This window comes from Pezoporus occidentalis, unplaced genomic scaffold (genome assembly GCF_034315485.1).
Source record: "Pezoporus occidentalis ecotype Australia unplaced genomic scaffold, CSIRO_AGI_Poc_V1 ctg35, whole genome shotgun sequence".
Classification (NCBI taxonomy): domain Eukaryota; kingdom Metazoa; phylum Chordata; class Aves; order Psittaciformes; family Psittacidae; genus Pezoporus; species Pezoporus occidentalis.
Window position 1 is genome coordinate 2,632,573 of NW_026915483.1, and position 23,311 is coordinate 2,655,883.

At 42.0% G+C, this 23,311-nt stretch overlaps 1 protein-coding gene across 27 annotated transcripts in view; it reads right to left on the reverse strand.

The window, feature by feature from the left end:
* MAGI1 (membrane associated guanylate kinase, WW and PDZ domain containing 1) overlaps positions 1-23,311 on the reverse strand; it is a 339,592-nt gene that overhangs the window by 46,894 nt on the left and 269,387 nt on the right. For 14 of the 27 annotated variants that reach the window (XM_062630252.1, XM_062630251.1, XM_062630257.1 and 11 more), the window contains exons 6-12: positions 22,776-22,858; positions 19,528-19,566; positions 15,299-15,356; positions 12,949-13,037; positions 11,817-11,909; positions 9,130-9,312; positions 7,631-8,251 (exon numbers count right to left, since the gene is read on the reverse strand). In XM_062630252.1, coding sequence (XP_062486236.1) covers positions 7,631-8,251; positions 9,130-9,312; positions 11,817-11,909; positions 12,949-13,037; positions 15,299-15,356; positions 19,528-19,566; positions 22,776-22,858 — 1,166 coding nt within the window. The remainder of the gene's footprint in view (positions 1-7,630; positions 8,252-9,129; positions 9,313-11,816; positions 11,910-12,948; positions 13,038-15,298; positions 15,357-19,527; positions 19,567-22,775; positions 22,859-23,311) is intronic. The other 13 variants (XM_062630267.1, XM_062630264.1, XM_062630266.1 and 10 more) reach the window with 4 other exon arrangements.

Here is a 23,311-nt window from a genome sequence, read left to right on the forward strand (position 1 = left end):
CAACAGCTAACACCACTAAGATTAACACCTGTAAAGCACTTTGAAGGAGAAAAACACTGTGTAATCTCCAAATATTCCATTATTTATAAGACGACCTGATTTTGAATGTTAAGTTCGGCTTATTTTTATCACAAAGAGAAAACAAGTTCCTTCTAGCTTGCTTTACAGAACCAATTACCAGTGATCAGTGTATGGTGCTGCATAACAATACACAGCGTTGTCCCAAAAAGGTATACCTAACACCCTGAAGCTATTTAGAGGAAAATTAACTTGCACAGTAGATTGAAGCACATGCACATAAGCAGTTCTAATACAGGGTGTGAACTTCGAACTTCTTATTAAAAACACCAAAATGTGTAACATTTCCCTTATTTCATCTTTTCCTGGCTTCAACTGGGTTTTGTATCTGCTCCTTGATAGACTAGTCTCTAATCAGAGTAAGGCTGTAGGAGAATAGCAAATGTGACATCAAACTTGCTTTAAAGTCTCATCAGCTTTTTTTTTTTTGTCTTGTTACAATATAATTCCACTTAACAGAGAGAATAAGTGACTTGGTGGTGGTTTGGTGAAAAAAAAGATGCAGCTACCCCCAACTAAAGGTTTTCCCCTAGACCTGCTCCTTCCTGCACCTAAGTCCTAAGTTTTAGCACTGTATTTATGTTAGGATTGTCTATTTTCAGAAAATGGAAAAGCAACATTGCAAAACCTTTTGAAAACATTTAATTTCTAATGCAGCTTGTAGGCCAACTTACAAACTTTACTGATCCGATTCCTTTCTTCCCAGGCAAATCTCTCTGAAGGAAATAGCAACAAAAACAATCAAGAGTAAGCAATAGGAAACAGATTTTTAAATGCTGAACGAGGTTCCAAATTTAATCAGGAAATGCGTAACTCTGGAATTACAAAGTAATAACCCTGGAACACAAAGTAATGAACTTGAAAAATAAATCTTGGCATTAGAAATGAACATGTATTTCTTTCAGCATACTATGACTCTGTTTAAATATAATTTATTAACTAGTGAGGGGTGTCTATGGGCTATCAAAATATCCCCCCCAGCTGTTATTTCTGGATGGTATTATTTGTACCATAATACCAGATATTTTTCAGTGTACAGCTCAAAATAACCTACACTGAGTGACAAATTGCTGAGAGATTCAATAAACAAGTTTGATGGGAGGTACCTGAGTAGAATGGAGCTTTGGTAGCTGGTAGTAGTTGACAGAAGGTAAGGCAAGGAAAAAAGAAGTGACTTAAAATGGGATTTTCAAATAATGTAGAGGTCATTTGAGAGCATCAGATGGCAGAAAGCAATAAGATTTGCTCCTGCTGTGGGTGAGGGAAGAAGATGCCACAATTTGGTAGGCTGCGGAGTAGAGTAAGAAAACCAGCCATAAAGGTGGCATGATGATTGGCACCAGCAGCTCTGTGCTTAACGGGATGAGGTTCAGGGGTTCCTACAGATCCAAACATGGGACAAAGACCTCAGTCTAATGCTCTGCTCCCTTTGAACTGAAAACACTGCTGGAAATCATGAACTTTTCTTCTCTTTCCAGAAGTTTTGGCAAAGGCAAACACGCTCTGTGGTAACGGTCAGATGATTCCCAGGTTGTGATTTTTGTCCTAACTGAAGTTTGGACTCGCTTTTTCTCTAATTCAGCAGCTGCTGAGACAGTTCAGAATCTTCTGGCAGCTAGATGCTTAAGTGGCATGACTTTCAACTCGCTCTTCACTGCAAGCCTAAAGGGCAAACAGAAGCGAGTGGCTTGTTCAAAGGAGTTCAAGTCTGTACTGAATAGCTCAGTGCAGCCCTAATTACCATGGGTTTACATCATTAGGGATAGCAACTGAAAAGCAGCTCTAATTCCCAAACTGTGAGATACTGCCTTCTTTTTTTTCTTTCCTGGCTCTTACTACTAAATGATCTATTTCCACCACTTCTAGTAAGGAACAGAAAACTTCAATTCCACAGGGGAAGAGTATCTCAATAAAGAAGTAGAAATACAGTATTTTTGCTTATAAAATTCAGACTATAGATGTTTATGGTGGGGCAGAGAGGTGAGGAGACATCCTCTGAAACTTGCAGCAGTAACAGACTTCACTCAGATACTTAATGCTCAACACCACTGCTCATTTATGCCCGAGCATTGTATTTTTATACTCTGTATCACAAAAAGCTATCTGATTATCAATTATACTGTTATATGCTTGTGATTATAAAATGTTATGATATATTGTTCATAAAATTTTCCCACTGTGTCTAAAAGTTCTTGTAGGTCTCTCTACCATGGCTGGGGGAGCCTGAAGCTGCAGCAAGCAGCCTAAAGAAAAGGACACAAAACTTTATATTGCTATGTGATGTTTCAATGGCATGGACGCAAGATAAATAGAGAAGAAAGATAAATAGAGAAGCCTATGAAGACAGGCTGAGGAAGTTGGGGCTGTTCAGCCTGGAGAAGAGAAGGCTGCGTGGAGACCTCATAGCAGCCTTCCAGTATCTGAAGGGGGCCTACAGGGATGCTGGGGAGGGACTCTTCATTAGGGACTGTAGTGATAGGATAATGGGTAATAGGGGGTAATAGGAAGGGGTAATGGGTTAAAACTTAAACAGGGGAAGTTTAGATTGGATATAAGGAGGAAATTCTTTACTGTGAGGGTGGTGAGGCACTGGAATGGGTTGCCCAGGGAGGTTGGGAATGTTCCATCCCTGGTGGTGTTCAAGACCAGGTTGGAAGAGGCCTCGGGTGATATGGTTTAGCATAAGGTGTCCCTGCCCATGTCAGGGGGGTTGGAACTAGATGATCTTAAGGTCCTTTCCAACCCTAACTATTCTCCAATTCTATGATTTTATGTCCTCTCATTTTAGGCTACAGAAAGAGCTTTCAGGTCCAGGGTAGCTGACTCTAACATGCACTTTCAGCAGAAGGATTTAACTCCTCCCTATGGGAAGTGTCAGAGGTTCCATACCAAAAGCATCACCGGAACAGCAAAGGAAGGACCATTTAGCTAAGGAGACTTGATAGATTTATTGCTTTAGAGCTTTGTAATTTTGTTCCAATGCTGCAAGTCTTTCTCATATATATCAGAAAGACCTTCTTAAGACCACTGAGTCAAGGACCAAATGAGCAGGACAATTGGCACAGACCTCTCCCTACTTCCACCTTACTGCTCCCCGCAAACACCTTCTGCCCAATTGAACCATGAGCAGGGAATTTATTATGGACTTTACCTTTATATAGGGGTAATACTCAGGTGCCCACTCATGGGCATTTAGACAGGTAGCTGTTGCCTTGGTTCTTCTTCCCATAAAATACATTTAATTTTGAAACTCTAGCTTATATTTTATCATATATTTTTCAGAAGATGGATTTCCATTCCCCAGTTTCATGTGAATTTGGCCCTAGGGAAGCTGTTAGAAACTCCACTGATTTGAATATGACACATGAGTGACATTTCACCTGCATGCTTTTACTTTGATCTGAAGCAAAGTGGGAACACATCTTCAAGGGGATTACATAGATCAGGCTCAAGGTTTATGCTATTTTCAACCTTCCACTGAATAAAGACGCTAACTGTGAAAGCTCTGAAGGGAAACTGTCCATTCAAACCTGAATGAAAACTGTTCAGCTTAGTTCTTGGAACTGAACACAAACTTATCACAGTGTTTTTGGATGACCTGAAGGCTGATCTAAACACAAAAAAAAGGGATAAAAAAGGAAAGAAATAATCCCTTTAATCTGAGGTAATTCACAATATACATCAATAAGACACATAAAGGTTCTCACTGAAACAAATGTGAGATCTTATCTTGTTGACTCCGAAACAGCACAGTAGTTTTGCAGAATAACTTGTTCTGAAACAGCCCTTGTCCCAGCATAAACCCAGTTCCCAGAATAAAAGCCCCGTGGGAAGCAGGGAAATTATTCTGACATAATGTTGCTTTTATTACAAATAGAATCTGTGCAGAATGAACAGGTATCTGAGGATTGCTTATTTCAGTCCATTATTGTGCGTAGACAAGACCTCAATGACAAATGGATTTCAAGTGGCAAATACTATTACCTTCTTTTGTAGCTTTGGGTTTGGTTTTTTATTGAGATAAGCACTTTATGTACTTGGTAGGTACAAGGTTACAATAACCTTTTCAGCTACAAATAATCAAAATAAAGGTATGCCTTTAGTGGCCTTATTAATAGTAATTCTTTAAAATAACTGAAATGTGTAATCACATCGCGTAGTGCAGAAACAACAACATATGCTTCATTCTGCATTTTGCAACCACTAGCACTGGTTTACTTTCCAGTACAACACCCCTTGAATGGTCCTTCTGGGTTATGAAGCATCTCCTCTGCAGTTGCAAGCACCATGGTATATTGCTGTCAAACATGCTGAGATTCACCTTCAAACAGAAAAGTCCTTTTGCCCCCTGCAGTTTAACTTAAGAGACCCTAATGGGTTGGCACTTTCTTCTTATGTCCAGTTTAAATTACTCACAATTGAACAACCCAGTTTTATTTCAGCCAACTCTGAGGATAGCATCTTCCACCTCTCCTACCTAACATTAGAGACAGTAATTTTGTCTCCTCTGCCCCTTCATTTTGCTAAGCAAAAGCAGCTTTTCTGATATGCTCATGCATGCAACCCTATTAGCTCCTCTGCACCCTGCCTCTGCTCAGAGTTCATCCTTTCTGAACCCTTTAAGTGTTGAAGTCCAAGCCATGATACAGCACTCAGGGATTTTTATCCAGCATTAAGTATAGGTGAAACAGGAAAACAACAGCAGTAATAGAATTAAGCCTTACAAGAGGAAGGGGGAAAAAGAAAGTATTAGAACACAGATAAGGCAAGTTTTTTATGGAGCCTCTGGAACACAAAATCTCACTGACTGGACACTGTCCTTCTCTTAATGTATCTATCCCCCTGCCCCAATCCTGTATAAGTCCTGCAGATGGCTTTCAGATGATATGTGAGCAGCCGAGCACACAGAGGGGGCACTTCAGCTTTATCCTCCCCGAAACCACCCTTCTGCTCCTCACTCAAAGGCAAAGGCAGGATTTACCTGCTCCCATAAGCCAGTACTTCAGCTAAATCCACTGTACAGTAAATATTTTACTGGCTGCTCTCAGCGACTGTGGGTTTGCTTTTAACAATTAAACTCTGTTGTTGGGAGTGCACCAGCAGCTTGCAGCAGGCAGAGCTCTTCCCCTATATTACACATCTCCTTCTGATACTTTTTCTGCCTGATTAGTAATCACTTCTGACAAATCCTTTTGACAGCTCTGAACACCAGCCTTAGCGTTGCAGGGATGCTTCATGCAAAGCCTGAGTGAATGCAAATATTAGGCTAATGCGAGGATGCTTGACAGCATCTAAGCATTTTCTTCACTGGACACCAGAGGGAGGAGGAGGAAAGGACAACTGACAGGGAAACTAAAGAAGAGCTGTTTCAAGAGCCCTGAAGGAGCTTATCAGACACTGGAGCCAAATGCATTTCTGTAATTGGACCAAAATAAATAGCGGCACCTTGTCTGGGGATGGTATTTCTGACAGGAGACTTGGCAGGAGTTACACAAGGTAAAGTAACAGGAGAAAGGAGCTGAGTACAGCAGCACTGAGTGCTGGGTGCGTTTTAGCCAGCTCCGTCTCCAAAGCTTTAAACAAACCTGACTGCTCTTGGCTGTGGGGAACTGCTGTGTGTACCCTGCAGCTTCAGTGCCACAACCTGAGTGCCTTTTGGTCCAGCCTTCTTCCAGGTGTAAAGAAAAACATGTTTCAATGATTAAGTGTGGATCCAGGGCCACCACAGTTCCTGCATCCTGCACCACGAGAGTGTGAAATGTGGAACTGCAAGTGCTCTGTGCTGAGACAGAAATGTCAAGACCTTGAAGGAGGGAGGGAGGCAGTTTAAGGAGATTGATATGGTGTCTATCCAGGAAGGTGATAGCAAACGCTCAACATGTGGTATCTCGATTAAATTTAATAAAAAAGAAAAAAAGAGAGAGATATATTCAGCAAGATAACCAGGGAACTATTTACTATCTTATTAAAACTATGCTTTTCTTTCCTCATCAAATCTTTTCATTATGCCTTCAAGGCATAAGGAGGATTATTAAATGTCAGCCACAATTCAAATAATTAATGTATGGTGTTACCAGATATATATGTGCTCTCCAGGAGGATTAATAATAGCTGCTATTTTTCTTCCAACCATATTTTCTCCATAATACATATATTAATCATGAGAACCCTGTGCACTTTTTAAACCTCTCCAGCACTGAAAGTCTTTCAGGAACTCACACTTTGAAAATTGGAAAACTCTTAATATATTCTGTTCTCTACTTTTTCATTTACTACCAAATTACAAAAACACAGTAAGCACTTGGAAAGGAAGAAGTAAAAGAAAGGCAGTGCTTTCTCCAGAGCTGCTAATTGCAGAATCAATGTCCTCAATTCCTTGAAATAGGTCTTTAAAAACAAGTTGTAAATTCAGGAAGCAACTCGTCCCCTATTAAAGCAGACTGGCTTTGTTGCTAACTTACTACACTCAAAATACTTTAGAAAAGGCATCAGAAAAGTACTTTTTACATCAAACACTCCTCCCAGGGCTGGCTGGGGGCTGCGTTCAGCACCTACTTGTCAGCTCATCTGCCTCTGTGCTGGCCCCTGCAAGGTGCTGAGCACCAATGTGCACATAAAAATCACTGCATGGGCCATTAAAATCACTGCTGGGGCTTTGCCCCTCAGATCTGCTGCCAGATGAAGGGCTGACCCCTCTGCTCTTGGGCTTTGTACTCAATATCTGACCTGGACCTTCCCTGCGAGCTTGACACTAACTCTTCCAGTAATTTTAGCCCACAGCCTGAGTGTGCAAAGTGAGGTGGGGCGTGTTACTGCAGATCACTTTACACTTACTGTGCACAGGGAAAGAGCTCCTGTGGAAGGACTGACCTCACTGACAGGTTACCCACCATCCATGCTCTCATGCGGGCTGCAGACATACTGCTTGGAGTATGGGTTTTGTACCTACTGGTTGCCTTTCAGCAACACAACCAAAAATGAGCTTGGCTCCCCACTGCACAGCAAATAAGCACGTCCAGAAGTAACATTTAATTTTCTTACAACTGAGAGAAGTTTGAATTCTCCCCTCCACTCCCAGCTGTACCCCAGGTGTAACCCTTCTTCCACAGTGAAGAGCCACTGGATAGCTGATTTTGAACACTGCAAAGTACAGAATGTATCACCCGCCTTTTCCATTTCCAAAACAGCTCAAGAAATGTCCATGTCCTATTTTAAATAATTTTTTATGAACATGAGATCAGGGTTTGCTATGTATGTAAAGGTGTAACCATATGTGTAACCATACCACCGTTTTGTGCATTCTGGTAATGTTCATGCATTATCAGAACGCAGAATGGACAAATGCACATTACCATGCACATTCCCCCAGTGCAGCATCAAACAATAACTGTAACCATGTATGTGACCTGACAATTGCCAGCTTGGAGCAGTTCCTACATCTCAGGACATTAACCATTTCTACAGAGACACTTAGGAGAGCATGTCTTCCATGGCATGCATTTCTTTTTTAAACGTCAAGGAGAACTATTACAAAGCAGTTCTGAAGACTTACCTCCTCGCTGCACCAGCAATGTGACTTCGCTTCCCTTAGGACATTCAATCAGCATATCCACCACCTGGTTGTGAGTGAGGCTCTGCACATTCTTCTTGTTGACTTCGACTATAAGGTCACCCTCCTTTAGGCCGCGGCACCTTGGGCTGTCCACGATCTGCTTCACTCTTTGGCCACCCCCACCAGGACTGTCTGCTATAGTAAACCCAAAGCCCATAGGCCCTTTCACTATATGCACAGTTATGAGTTCAGGTTGTGTTGCTATCGAAGACGCCAAAGAGACCGTGTCGTTGGGGTAACCATGGGGTCCATTGGAGGAGACCTCAGCCGGGCTGCTGGGTCTCGCTTCCTTTGTGCCATTTACTTTCCCTGTTTTACTACTGTGGCTTGCTGGGGAGTCATAATTCTCCTGTCCGTTCACAATGATGGGCTCTTTGTCCAAAATCGCCACGGACGTAACCAGGCTTGTGTTGGGATCATCGGGATCGAAGGGCAGGGGGTAGCCTCGGCACAGTTCGAGGTCCACACTGGCACCGATAGGGATGGACTGGAAGATTTTCACCACTTGAGCATGAGTGTGCCCCAGCACACAAGTTTCGTTCACGCTGACTATGACATCCCCTGCAGAGGACACAGACATATACCAAACACATGTTTTGTGCACCCTGGGAATGTAGGACTAGACCCCATGAGCTGATGCACAGTACCCATAGGCAAATAGCAGCATTTAAGTATCTCGGCAAGGAAAGGGAGTGGTGATACTTGGGTAAGCAAGAATTCTCTGTACACAATGGGGGATTCACTGCATAAAGCCTTTATGTACATAAATGTTTATGAAAGTGAAATTGGAACTGGCTCATGCAAAAAATTAGTACATTCAAATAATGGTATATGGCCCATTTAACAACTATTTCAAAGTCCAGCCCTCACTGTTATGCACTGTGCTGCACTGACATGTGACAGAAACAAAACTGTGACACACGAGAGCTGTAACAGACGGCTCTCAAATACCAACTGCTCAAATATAGTGTTACGTGTCATGCCTCAGACATACTTCAGCCTGAGATCTAGGTATTGATTAAGTTATGATTTACTTCTTAACACGGAGGCTGCAACACAGGCATGTTTAATGCAGCCACCGCAACAGTGGGGAGCAGTAACCTGCAGCCTGATGTGGGACTCCACAACTGATGGCTCCTCTCTGCAGCTCAACATGGGGAGAGCAGGAGCTGGAAGAGCTCCAGCTGGATATTTTGACACCCGAGGTGAAATTCCAGCACATGAAGTGCCTTGCTATAAGATTCTGAACATGCCCCCCAAGGTATCTCACTTCCCTGCTTGCAGACGGGACAGCTGGATCCTTTCCCTTGGAAAAGGTTTAAACCACGACACCCCCAAAAGAGAACAAGGAACACAGTCACTTATGAATTGCACATACAACCAGCCATAAAAACATAAAGCAGAGCAGTGGTGGCAATTTTGATTTAAAGCACTGGTACCTGTTTCCATTTTGCCATCCAGCGCTGCAGGGCCATCAAGCACCAAACTTTTGATTTGGAGAAATTCATCCGGCTCATCCCCTCCAACGACGGTGAAGCCAAAACCCCTGCTGCTTTTCCTTAGCTTGGTGTGGATGAACTTCCCTTTCAGCTCGGAGGGGTTCCGTGTAAAAAAAGGCTTTCCTGCATAGGAAGTTTGGAAAATCTATAAACAGGCACGCAATAGTGTTTGATCTGGTTTTCCTCTGCCCCTCCCTGTTCTAACAGGTACATGGACAAACACAGGGGTGTGTTGGGATGGGACTGCGCTTCAGCATCCTCTCATCTCATCACGCTCCACCCACCTCCTTGGATCCCATCACATAGTAAACGAAGTGAGCAAAAACCCCTCAAGTAACTGGCACTTTGTTACCTGTGGCTGTGCACACCAAAGCCACAAGGCTACAAAGGAGAAAACATACTGCTTTAAAGGATGGACTATATTAAAGCTGGCAACGCTGGCTTAGATATGTGTCTTATCTCTGTCTTGAAGTGGTTATATCCATCCCAGGAAGGCTGGGAAAGGGGCAGCACAAATGCCTCCTACAGGAGTCTGCAGCAAGTTTCTGCAGACAGGAATATCATTATGTTCTTCATCACTCAGCCTTCTCCCAGCCCACCAAGCAAAAAGCAACTTCTGAGCTCTGGCAAGACACTCCGTAACCCTTTAGTGTAACTCCCACCACCACTATCACCCTGTGACCTGCTCCCATGAAAAAGGGGAGGACGTTGATGTTCTTCTTCAGACACTGAAGTCTGTCCTCTTTCCTTTCTGCTCCTTGCCTGTGGTGGATGAAACACTGATGTTGTGAAGTACGTACGGATCAAAGAGTGGATTGGGACCTGAGCAGCTGTGCTGGAGGGCTCTCAGTGTTCTCTGGGAGCACAATTAAGAGGGAATGAGGTGCTCCAACGACAAAAGTGCATCCTTGCAAAGCATGTTACACAGACTCAGAAAAGTAATCCTGGTTGCTGTACTTCACAGTGCCAACACTACAAACACCTTTGCACTTTTAATTGTTGTTAATGCTTAGAGGGGAAAAGACTGTGCCACTAAGCCCTCTGGTGACAGCTTCAGGATCAGCAGTGTGTATCTCAAAAGCCTCGGCAGCACTGTCATGGGCCTCTGTTCAGAGAGGAGAGCTTGAAGGAGAGTGAGGGGATTTGAGACTCGTAAGCCTTTGAGGAAATAAGAAGTATTTTTGAAGATTATTCATGAGAGGGCAGAGTAAGGACTTGCAGTCTTCTGCCTTTGAAAGGTAGTGCAGGAACACAGCAATCCTGCACATCATGGGCAGATCTTTGCTCAGACCCCAGGCTGCAAAAGGACCTTGACTATCAAAACACAACCCAACATCTTCAGTAACAAGCACGCCTGAGAGGCAGCGTGCAGTAGGGCTTAGTCCTGATTTCTGGTTCAAAAGGCAAATGGAACAAGCACAGTTTGCTGGTGTCTGCCTACAAACACAGGGTGAACTTGCCCTGCAGTAACAGGGCAACAGCACCATAGGCTACATCCCACTTACAGCACCTGGGAGGGGATCATGTTTTAAATGAGTATATCTACAAAATCCCAGAGAGCAGGGGCACAAGGAGGGGTACTCATGCCCACATTCCCACCAGCAGTACCATCAGTGAGAGAGATGGAAACCCCTGGGCATAGAGCAGGGGGACAGGGAAGGTGGAAACAGTTGCTGCAAATGGGGAGTGAGAGAAAAGGAAGCAGCACTGAGAAGGGAAGGAATGAAAGAGAGCAGGAGACATCAGTGGGTACCAGGACAAGTCACTCAGAGTGGTGCTGGGACAGGCTAATGCTGTCCTGAAATGCCACTTGCACCATTTCAGTGGCTGTCAGTTGCGAGTGGGTAGAGAGCAGAGTGATGCTTCTAACATAAACCCCTGCACGACAGCTCCTTTGCACTGCCATGCACAGATGCTTTGGCAGCCCTTGCTTCAGCCTGGCAGTGTAAAAGGCAGAGGTGGCATTCACAGATGTCTCCGTAAGGAAGACCAGTGTCTGCCTAGGACCACAGCATCCCTGCTGAGCTCACCTTTGGAGACCATGGCTGACCTGCAGAGCACGGTAGTATTTTCCAGCTCCAAGGGACAACCTCCCTATGGCTGTTCCAAGCTCTGACAGGATGATGCCCTCTACCCAGGCTCCCCCTCTCTTACCTTCCCCAGCTTCTGGTTCCTACCTACCAGGGCAATGGCATTCGCTTGCTATGCAATCTAGATGTAGACAAAGGTGAAGCCAACTTACAACCACATGTAACCAGAGAGCACTTGTACTGCAACAGGTACAAGTGAAACTCTGCCCTTGCTGGCAACCTGATCTTGCAATGTTTCAGCTCATGCTTCAAATTTGGGGTGATTCATGTCCTGTCAGATAAGTTATTTAAGACAAGCAACTGGTATGTGAGCCGCTAGCTATACCCAGACCACTGACATTAATAAATACGGCTGTACTAGCCCAAAGTACTTGTACAAATGTACAACTTCAAAGCAGGTCTGCAGTATTTGCCCTGGCATGTGACACCAGTCATAGAAATACTTCTTTTGCTGGTGGCCGAGGGAATTTCATTCCAAGGAGAAAAACCTTGTTGCACTTCTACAGTTGGTTTAAATTGGTTGAACAAGGTTGTTACCTTGCACTGGTGCTTCCCGAACTGCCTCTTGGTTGTTTGAAACATGGTTTGGAGCAGCGGGTGCTGGGAGAGATGGACACTCCTCTGTCCATTCTAGAGAGGGCAGAGAGGGAAATGTTACTTGTTTCATGACAGCACTATGAGCTCCTGTACGTACACACACTGGGAGCGTGGGCTTCAAGCAGAGGAGGTGTGAGAAGCATGATAAGAGAGAAACCAGAGTCATGGACAGAGGGAATAAAATGAATGGGATGTCTAAAAGCCAGTTTTGAAGGAGTCTCTATGTCCAGGTCAACTGATTCATCCGCTGGGACACCCTACCTCACACTCAAACTTGGGACATGATTTGCTTCTAAGTTGTTGTGACTTCATATGAAATCTACTCTCCATGGCATTCACAGCATCGAAGAGCTGTTGTTGTGCTAAATGGTGCTGCAAGTGGAATATTGAAGCCTAAATTATTTTCCCCTTGGAAACTGTTGTTAAATAACTTGGTGTGAAAGCTACGAAGGTACCAAAACAAACCAAAATGCCACAAGCCCCTCACTGCTGTTGGGCTGCATTTCAATAAAATAAACTAAAATAAAAAATAATTAAAAAAAAGATAAAAATGGGGCAAAGAAAAAAAGTGTTTTAAAATAATGAAACTAATTCAGATTTACAACTTGATCTCATCCAAGTATCTTGTGTTAAGAAGTCTCTTGTGCAGAGGGATTTCTCTAGTGTACATGTAAATGCTCACTCCTCGTCCCTTCAATAGCCTATGAGTCCCAGTGCAGACTGGAACAATACCAAGTACAGTGACTAACTTGATGGAACAGATTAAAGAGGAAAATGTGGTATTTAATTGCTTCTGGGAAGCCCAGAAACTTTCCAGAAATAAAGGACATGAAAACAAAAATGTCTCCCCTTTAACAGGGGTGAAAGCTGCTCTGTTTAAGTGGTTCAGATTTTCTCCTTTGCCACATCTTATGTGAAGGGCTTTTGTTACCTTTCCTACACACTTTGTTTTGCCTTTAAATGCTTAAGGCCACGGAGGGAAGTACAAATACATTGGCACTGTGCTGCCAAGGGGAGGGAGGGCACATTCCCTCCTGAAAACCCCAACCATCACGCCCTCTGTGGTGCCAACCTTCAGGTGGCTGTTGCTGCTGCTCAAGCTGTTTCTTCCTCTTTGCTTCAAGAACTGGGTTTTCATACTGCGTCTTCCGGTTGATGTGGCTGGAGAAGAAAGAGAGCAATAAATTAGGAAACCCTTTATGTGACAAGCAGGAACGATGGACAAGCATGAAACTCCTCTGAGGAAAGGAGTAAAACACCAAACAAATCCAGCAGCAGCATATGTGGAGTAAGGCTCGCCTACTTGCACCAAAAAGTGTATTTAGGCAAAGAAGCAGATTCCAGTACTGATATGATGTATTGAGTAGGAATGGCTAATTCCTTCAAATACATTAAAGTAGTGATCTATCTGTGGAAAATGAGATTGCAGCAGAAAAGGCGCTCTGTCTCATTTCATTTTAAAAGACAGGCCTATATCATCCTTGCTTTAATCAGATTCTCAGAGGTGCTGTCATTCCCTGGCTTACTGAAGTTACCCCAAAAAACCCTCAACAGAAAACCCCAATATCTGGTAACATCTAGCAGCTATTTCATCAATGAACATTATTAATAGGGGTTCTTAAAAATATCCATGGCAATGCAGGCTATAGCTGAAAAGCTGGGCTCCAAATGGGTCAAAATCTATTCAGAATCAGCCATCAGCAAACACTTTCAGTAGAAACCAGCATGTGGTGACACTCCAGCTGTCCCCCTTGGAGGGCCTTTAGGCTGCTTTTGACCTGTATGAGACGTTTAAAGCCAAAACTAAGAGGAAAAGGAAAAAAGCAGCAGCCCAGCTGCAAATATGGCAGACAAGCAATACACTGTGCAGAGGATAAACCATCCTATGAAACCACATTGCCACAGATGCCAAGGTGGTAGGGAAGATCTGGGGACTCTGTAGCTGAGATGCTCATCAGCTGTTTAAGAGCAACTTTTCAATAGTGATTTCACTATAGCAAAGGAGCAAACAAAATTATACTAAGGCCCATCTTTCTATTCAAAGTTTACCAATAAGAACTTGCTATTTATTGTCTCTTGTCCCACATTTTTATATAAAAACACATAATAATGTCCCGTTATTTTTATATTAAAAAATAAAAGCCCTGAATGAACAACCAACCACTTCTTCAAGTAATTACGGTAAAAGCACTCTAGACAGTTATGTGCAGAAATTTTTCGGGTAAAGATCAATATTAAAGCCCTGGAAAATATTTAACTAATCAAAGAAAAACAAATTAGTGAGTCCTGTAAAAGATTTCCCATTTCAAGTTATGTTCAGAAAATTAAGGAAAAAAGAGAAGTACTTTAAAAATTGCACAAACTTTTTCATGACAGAGTTATTTCTCAATAAAAATTATTATGCAATAATAGAGTGCCTGAACTGGGACAGAGACAAATGCTCAAATTATAATCATTTTGCTAGCTTATAGATAGTAAGTAAAATAAATTTATGTCTCATTGCTGTTACTTTCTGTTTAATTTTAGCACTACGGAGTGCCACAAAACTAATGGGCATATATATATATAAAGTGACAGGAAAAAATGCTGTAAAGACCTCTTGGCATGGCACTTAATAGCCGAAAAATATTCTTGATGTCTTTGGTAAATAAATGTCAAGCCTTAATTACACAGTTTGCTAACCTTGTTTCCCTAGGCACAGATGGTAGGGTCAGAAATGAGCCAAAGCAGACAGAAACTGTATTCCATGTCTATTCTGAGGGCTATCATAAGCCATCCTACTAGACAGGAGTATACACATAATTAAAAATTCATTTTATGGGGTCAGTGATGAAACAAAACTCAGATCTCTGGTTTCCCAAGGGAGCGATCTGACATCTAGATAAAAAAGAAGCTGCTCTAATTCCAGACAGAGTCCCATTAAACCTGTAATTCTATTCACAACAACACAGCCCGATGCAAGAACCTCTGCCGTGGCTGTTTGGTCACACAGGCTCATCCATTTGAGTACCTTTTGACTCATAACTGAATTGGTGGCCTGCTCTGCACAGTCACATCTTGATCACAGCACTATACCAAGGGGACAAAGCTCAGTTAATTGCATGCTTGCTAATGTTCTCTGGATAAAAGCATTTTGTGAGGTGCTGGGGCTCCTGCATGCCCCAACCCCAGGGTGCTCCTGTCATTCTTGAGCTCACCCCTAGAGCTCAAACCCCTTCTCCCAGTGTGCTCCTGCATCCCCTGAGCCTATTCCCATGCCAGGGTACAGGTGCCAGAGCCCACCAGAGGATAGGAATAGCAAGGCAGGGCTGCCCTCTCTCAGCCCCTATAGCATGCCCCAGGCTGTAAGAGGTCAGGGTCTCCTCCTCAATATGAGATGTTACCAACCAAGCACACAGACTGCTGCAGAGGAAAGCACTTACTCTACATAGTAGACACCATATACAGGATCCTCAATTTTCTCCCAACCAGCAGGCAGCTCTGGAAGTAGAAAAAGCATTACTGAAGCCTCCAATGTATTTCTTTCTGACAGTGTGAAAAACCCATAGGTAGCTCAGACTTCAAACACTTTTCAGAACGATCACAACCTCCTTTCAAAGGCTGGCGCAACACAGCACCACCTGTGCTACCAGTGCTGGGTTAGCAAATCAGTGGGAAGATGCTCATGACAATCGATTTGCTTTTTGCATTAAAGGAACAAATAATCAATAAAATTCCTCTCTGGGAGTGCCTCAAATGTCCTCCTGGTTTCACCACCAGAGCACTGCAGTGAAAGTCGATGCAGGCAACCAGCCAGAGGCATTTTAACACCAGTCTATGGCAATGGGAGAGATGATGGCAGCAACAGAGACCACTTTCATCCCCTGTACCAGGGCTGAGCCATTTATGCTCACCACTGCTGAAAGAGTGGCTTTTTGACTCTTATCTCAGGGGTTTACACTGCACTGCTCAGCCATGACCCCAACACAAAAGTGCATCCTGAAACAGGACAAACCGAATTTAACATAAACGCCTGGCACATGGAATTTACCCAAGTGGGGCTGGTACACAGATGTATTTCACAGCACAGCACTTAATGTAAAAACACATATTGCCATAATCACATGTAGCAGATTTCATTTTTCAATTAGCATAATTAACAAAAAAACAGTTCTGAAGATGAAATTAACATTTGGAAATGTATCCACTTTTGTTCTTGTTGATTTTCTAGACTGCACATAGTACTTTAACTATAATTAGTGAATGTAATAAAATCACTTCAGCATCCAACTGAGGGTTATTAAAGCTGCATGTATTACTGAAGGGCCTGATCCTTGTCCCACTCGTTTAAACACAATGTTCCCGTTGCCTGTGGGTACTGAAATAATCATTCTATTAACAATGCAGTGTGGTGTCTTTGTGCAGTACTGTGAGTCAACTTGAAAGAAGGCTCCACCATGCTTGGACTATGCAAATGTGGTCCCACCGACTCCGCACATCCATTTAAAGATGATTTAAAAAAAGCCACTGCCAGATAACACAAGTTCAAATATCCCAAATAATTCTCCAAATTTAACACTAAATTATCAAGACATAGTAAATAATCTATGGGTTTTTTTTGTTATTAAAGATTTATTTTCATTAATGGCATATATTACTGGGCCAATACAATCAACAATGGCCCGTTAATTAGAATAAATGCAAGAATTCATAGTCTTTGACTATAACGCCATAAGGATAGAAACAGCTCCAGACTGGAGATGAACTGAATCTACACAAACACACATGGATTAATTACTCAGAGTTTATGTTTTTGTTCAGAATTGGCTGGAGATCAGCTGAAATCAATTTTCACGGGTTTTGCTCCACATGTCCCTTATTCGCAGATATAAGGTACGTTTGCCATTCTTCTCATTATTTTAACCTTACTGGGTTTAATATCTTTGGATTCCTTGAGACATAAACAATTAAATGCAAGCCAGTGCTAACTCTTGGGCATGAAAATACTCCTCAATTTTATCAGCACATCAATCTGAAATAAATGCTTCAGAAACACATATTCCTTTACCCCGCACAAGTCTATGTGAGAAGTCAGAAAGATAGAGGTTGAACCTGAGAGTCTTTTTGCAAAGGGAACTCTCAGGTTTGCAGAGGAGTCCCATGTGTTGAGAACACTGTGGGACTGGCTTAAAGAGTTTCAGTGCAGTTAAATGAAGACCTGGCATGTAATCAGGAAAAGCAGAAGTTGAGGCAGCCCTTAAATTTGTTGCACTATGTTGAAAGTAAAATGGTAAGGAGACCAAGCTAGGGGCAGAAACAAAATAAAAGTGAATGAGGGAAGGGAGAGGGAATGCACAGATGTCTTAACAGTAAAAACTGTGTGAAACTCATATTTAAGTATCTTTTGCTATTTTGGACTATAACTTGTTTTCTATTTTTAAAGTTTAAACAGCTTATTTCTTTTTTTGGTTTTATCCTGTTTATTGTGCCAAAATCTTTTCAGTTTTATATCATTGCAGCTTTCCGTTTATGGAACACATCTCTGTTTTCAGAAGTAACAATAAAGAAAACTGCAGCTTTGAACACATTACTGGTCGATTACATAGATGCACTTTCTGACTTCTAAAAGCCTCTGACAGTTCTCTAAAGCAAAGGGTGGTATTCTCCATAGCCATGTTGCATAGTCTAGCTTCTTGGCAGCTCAGAGCATTTGTCAGCAGGCAAATTCAATGGACAAATCTCCAATTTTACACTTGTAAGCTGGGGTAAATATGTGGATCCCTACTGAGATGCTCTTGTTTAATATCCTACCTCCTACCCTACAGAAGGGATGGACTGATTCTTATAAAACAACTTCTCCAACCACCAGGTATTTTAGCTGTCATATAGTTGCACTATAATGGAGATGGAGATGACCTCCGTATATCAGCTCTTACTGCTCCCTGTGAGGACAGGAGGATCTGTCCAAGTGTATGTCAAATCCTATTCTAAAGGTCAAATTTTTGTGTCCTTTTGTACAAGCTTCTGTTAAACAGAGGTGACCCATTACTCCATATTCAACAAACCTCCTTGGAAAACAAGAAGTTGTGTAAATGCTCAAAGTTTTAATTTTCTTATATTTAGAACTGTTGATAATCCCAGGAGCTGAATATCTGCTGCCAACAAGATTATACTAACCATGAGTACAGTTAGTGAATAGGCCATATGTTTTCATGCCCTGCTCCTAATGCTGCAGTAACCCGGTGAGCCATTTGAAAATGTCTTTCTTTGCACTGCAACATTTGCAAATCTCAACAGTGTATCAATGGGCTGTGAGCTCAATAAAGCTTATCTGCATTAAAACAAAGGGAACATCTCATGATGTTCAAGCAGAACACTTGTGTACGTAAGTCTGTACAGAACTGGGGTCAGGCTTATCAAATAATGAGTTCCCCTGCACCTATTTTTTCAGCTCTTCCTTTGCACTACATCCTGATATCGGACTGAAAGAATGGAACATTTCCATTTCATTACTGCCTCTAAATTTGCTTTTTAAAAACCTCTCCCTTATTAAGTCACCCTTTGTGAAGACCTTCATGACAAATTTTTCAGGTTGTTGGTGTGCATCCACCTACTTCTGATGTTACTTGAGCTGCTGCTTATTCATATTGAGCTGTGCATAATGCTAATGTACCATGAAAATGACCACATTCTTCTTCACGTTGTTATTTCTTTCAGATTCTTGCACTGAAAGAACTTAGGCCTCCAGCATTATTCCAGGCATATTATCCAAAAGAACATTTCCTGTAGCAGTGTTACAAGTCCACTCAATAGCTGCTGGCCGCTGATGCTGTATCAATCACACAGAAGCCCGAAGCAGAATACACACACTTGCATGTCATTACAGAAACCAGAGGTTAATTCTCTAGTAATACAATCCTCCAGTACGCAGAACTATAAACTGTAAATATAGTCCCTTTTTAAAAGCAATAATAGACTGAGTGGAAATAAAATCCTACGCAACCTCTTCTGCCTTTCAGCTTTCCAAGTGCACCAGAGCATAGCTGAACAGAAATAACAACTGCCTCTACCATCAGTACAAACAGAATGAGCACCACTGAGATTAGACATCAAGACAGCATTCTCCACTAAAAGATGCAGCAAATAAAAGTGCAGCACATCATCGGAAATGATCTGTTTATAAAATCACCTACTGAGGCAAAATCTTCAGCTGTTTCATTCACAAGCTCAGCAGAAGCATCCCATGTAATACTTAAACTTTCTAAATCACACTTTGATGCTCTCGCCTGGGAAATGTTTGTGGCCACCATAAAAAGACATCATTAACAGCTTGATTTCAATGCTAGCATCTATAAGCTTTCTCCTGGAGCTTTTGATGCCAATGGAAAAGCCTCTGACTTCTGCAGGGCCCAGGAAGAATCAACCTTGGACAAATGGGAAGATTAAGGCCCTCCAGCTTTCTTCAAACTCTGAATCAATAACAAAAACAGTGCAGATCTGAAGCTAAGGGAAGATCAATGTTTGGGTGGTAGGGGAGTTTTGCTGATAAATTAGGCTTGTTGAAATAAAAAAAACTGAAAGATGCAAAATGATACAAAGGAGAAAGTAAGCAATTAAAGCTTAAAACAGTGCAGTTGGAGTCAAACATCGAAACAAAAGATGGATGATTTACCTAGTTCACTGTCCAGTTCCTCCGTGTGTACCCCTTCTTCTCCAAGGGAAGAGCAGTAAATGAGACAGAAAAAATTAAAAGAAAATTTCAGACAACTTCAGCACCAAGCAAAAAATTCCCTACAGCAAACAGCAGAACCGGCACTCGTTTTCTACAGCCCAAGCCCAAGCTTTTCATTTATTGCACTTTACTGATCAGAATATTGATGGATCTGATGTAGATAATGAAAGAACTGGTTTTGTATTCTCAAAATCTGTACCAGTTGACTGTTTCCACACCACATTTTGATATGGCAAAGTAATACATATGTGGTTTTTGCATTGTAGTGAAGCTTCCCCCCCAGTCCTGAGGTCTGACCTTCACAATCCGTTCTGTAGACACATGGATCTATCAGAAAGCCAGACCGGAATACCAATGAAGACACCTGAGAGGAAAACCTTGCACCTAAATAAGAACTAATATAGCAAGGTTTTAAAGAAAGTGCCTAAATTTATGCGTGTACAAGGACTTCAGTGTAACTACTCGGATGATTTAAGATAGGCATGAAGCAAAGCTCCACGTTTAACTGGAGGCACAGGCTCACACCAAAGTCCAGATGCACTGGTGAGGCATATACAGGAATGGGCCAGTTTGAGCGGGGTACCTGGGACACAGATCACATAATTTTTCAAAGACACAAAGCCATCAATATTCCCTGTTGCTTCATTTATCATTATCTGCTCCATATTCATAAGTTAACAGTGACACAGATGATTAAAGTATTGCTTAGTCTATAAATAATAATAATGCGGTCTGAAAATGAAAGATGGTGACAAAAACAGAACAAAGATGGTAAAAACAATTTTGGACCTAATACAGAAAAGTATCAGCCACATAAATGAATGATAGAAGCAAACAGAAGATGCAGTGCCACAGCATTGCTTTGGAAAATTTGGACACCTAAAAACGCCACTTCCATGACCTGTTTGCTATATGTTCTACCAAAACAGTTGTTTAGGGGCCGTTAGTGTAAAATATGAATTACAATTTCCTTTGATAGCCTGAGATGACTGGAAACGACCAAAAACTTGTTAGGGACACGTATCCTGATGAAGAAAAACACACAAGGCAACTGCACCCAAACAAACCTGAAACAACATCTAACATTTATAGAAACCACAAACAGGATGGGATCAAGCCTGTAAGTTCACACACACACACACCAAACAAAACAGAGGAGGACTCCCACAGACATCAGTGGAAATACACCCAACAGCGACCCTTGCCAAAAAATGACAGCTTCCATGATGCAGTAAAATTAACCTTTGCTCTTCTTTGTGCTCACAGCTTCTGAAGTATAATCATTCTTACGTGCAAAGCAAGAACAGAGAAGCCAGGTAAAAGTCCAGAGCACTGCTACACCTATGAAGCAACTGGTTTAACTACTGAATGTTGAAAATATTAATTAAAGAGCAACTTAGTGAATGAAGTGAAAGGGTGTGGGGGGAAGATGAAATTAACTGATTTTAAGGACCTGATAAACAAAAATGCCACTACTCTGCAAAGTTATGAACTGAATTAAACACAAAAATACCAGCTGTATGTTTCTAATCCCAATAAAATTAATAATTCCGATGTTTGTTTTATAATTGCTAAAGAGGACAAGAGAAACTTTCCCTTCCGTGAGGAGACTTGAAAATGTTAGACAGAGGAGCTACCGCTTGCTCCTTGCCCTGGCTGGCGGCACAGCATGGGGCATGCTGACCCACAGCAGCATGTGCTGCTTGTTGGCATCACTGGGTCTATCAGCATTGTGGGAGTCTTGCTGGTGAAGAAAGCTGGGACGGAAGCTGTGCTCCAGGGAAAACTACCCCCTGAGAAAGGAAAGCTTATGCTGAGATTTAGCAACCTCCTCTTTACACTGCCAGCAATGCTTACTGCAAGGAGGAGGGAGCTTTGCCTCCATATGCTGTTATTTAATTTTGCTCCTGTTCTGATTACCCACTGACATATCCATTTTTAGGCACAGAGCAAGGCCTTCATTAACCCAGCTCCCTCAGCTTGCTCCTCGACAGAAGATGCCAGTTGCTAAGAATCTGAAGCAGGAGTCAGCTTGGTGTGCTGGGTTTTTGCCTGGGCTTTGCACATCCTTCTGGTTTGGGGATACGCTGCACTGCGCACTAGGATGTTGGTGACCTGCTTCATCACAGCAGCAAAGGCTGCAGAGGCAAATTCTCACCTCCTGCAAAACCTCACGTGTGAAAGGATGCAGAGGATTCAAAAGTGCACATGTAAAAATAGTAACAGCAGTTCTGGAGGCCAAATTTGAACCTAAATCAAAAGGGATTGAGCTGTTTCTTTTCCAAAATAAAATCATGATTCTTGTTGAGCTGACTCACACAGATTAGGTTAATCATATTATGAAAACTAATTTTATAAGGACATCACCAGCAGCGATAAAGGAAACCCTTCCATTTTTAAGATATGTCTACCATCATAGCATTGTGTTAGCCAAAATTACACGTTAGAATAGGTCTCCTTTCCTGGTCAGAGACCAAAATTTCCACACAGGCTTTCCCAAACACTTAAGATATTTTCATCATGATGAACTGCCTTTTTGTTCTAGCATCTCCTAAAGTATGCACCTCCTTTAACAGTCCTGCTTTTGGCTGCTCTAAACGGGACAGTGGCTTGCATTTTCAACATCTCAAGGAATACAAAACAGTATCAGTGTAAATTTCCAGTGCCAAAATCTACACCTTCAAATAGAATTTGTTTTCAGCAGTCATAACACTAAGTGGACTGTCAGAATTTAGCAGCAGAAGTGAGGCAATTGAGTTATTTCTGCTCAAAAACAACAACATAACTCTTTCAATTCATGTAAAGCAGGTAGTTAAAGCACAACACAATAGAGCATGCAGAGACTCAGTCACTTTCCTCCTACACAGCGATCCAAGGAGCAAACATGTTAGAAAGCTTTGAGCCTTGTTCAGCATCAGTGACTATTCAAATGCCTTTGCAAAAACAGCCTCTTACTTGTAGCACCCCTCTGATTTTTCCGAAGTCATCTACCACCTAAACAGCTATTTTACATATACAGACAGTGACCTTAAAACAAAATGGACATTGTCTCTATGCACCTAACACATAAACCTTTTTTTTTTTTTTAAAGTATTTCTGAACACAGGTTATTGGAAAGGGGAAAAAGGAAGAAAGCCATCTAGAAATGGACCAAATACATTATTATTTCACTATTTTCAGTCTCTTACCATCATCTTCACATTCTTCTAGAGGCTTCTGCTGTTTGTTCAGGCACCGTGGATCTAGCCAAGATGTTGTTTTTGTGTTATGGCTGGAAACCAAAAATGGAAATATGACCTTTGTTAAGATTACAGAGCTCAAGTATCAGTGACATAGAAGTATATATCCTCTTTATTATTCAACAGGCCTGAAGGCATACTTTTGCTTCAGAAGAAACAGAATTACAATTCGATGCTTTACAAACCAGTCAACCAATCACAAGAATCTTGGTATTGAAAACACAAAGATGAAAAGTGAAAATACACGAATCAGCATTCCTCACTGGGAGGATGCACATGAAAGCTGCAATACTAGAATATTAATTTCCAAACTTTTGGAGGTTTGTCTCTTAATTCCAGGAGCTGTCTCTGAGCTATTTGCCTCCTGATGACAAGTTTCCCTTCTTCCCTAATCCATGCAGTGATCTTTGTTCCTACGAACGACCTCTGACATTTGTCTGGATTTGACCCAAGCATCAGTCGAAAACGTAATTTCCAGTTAAAAC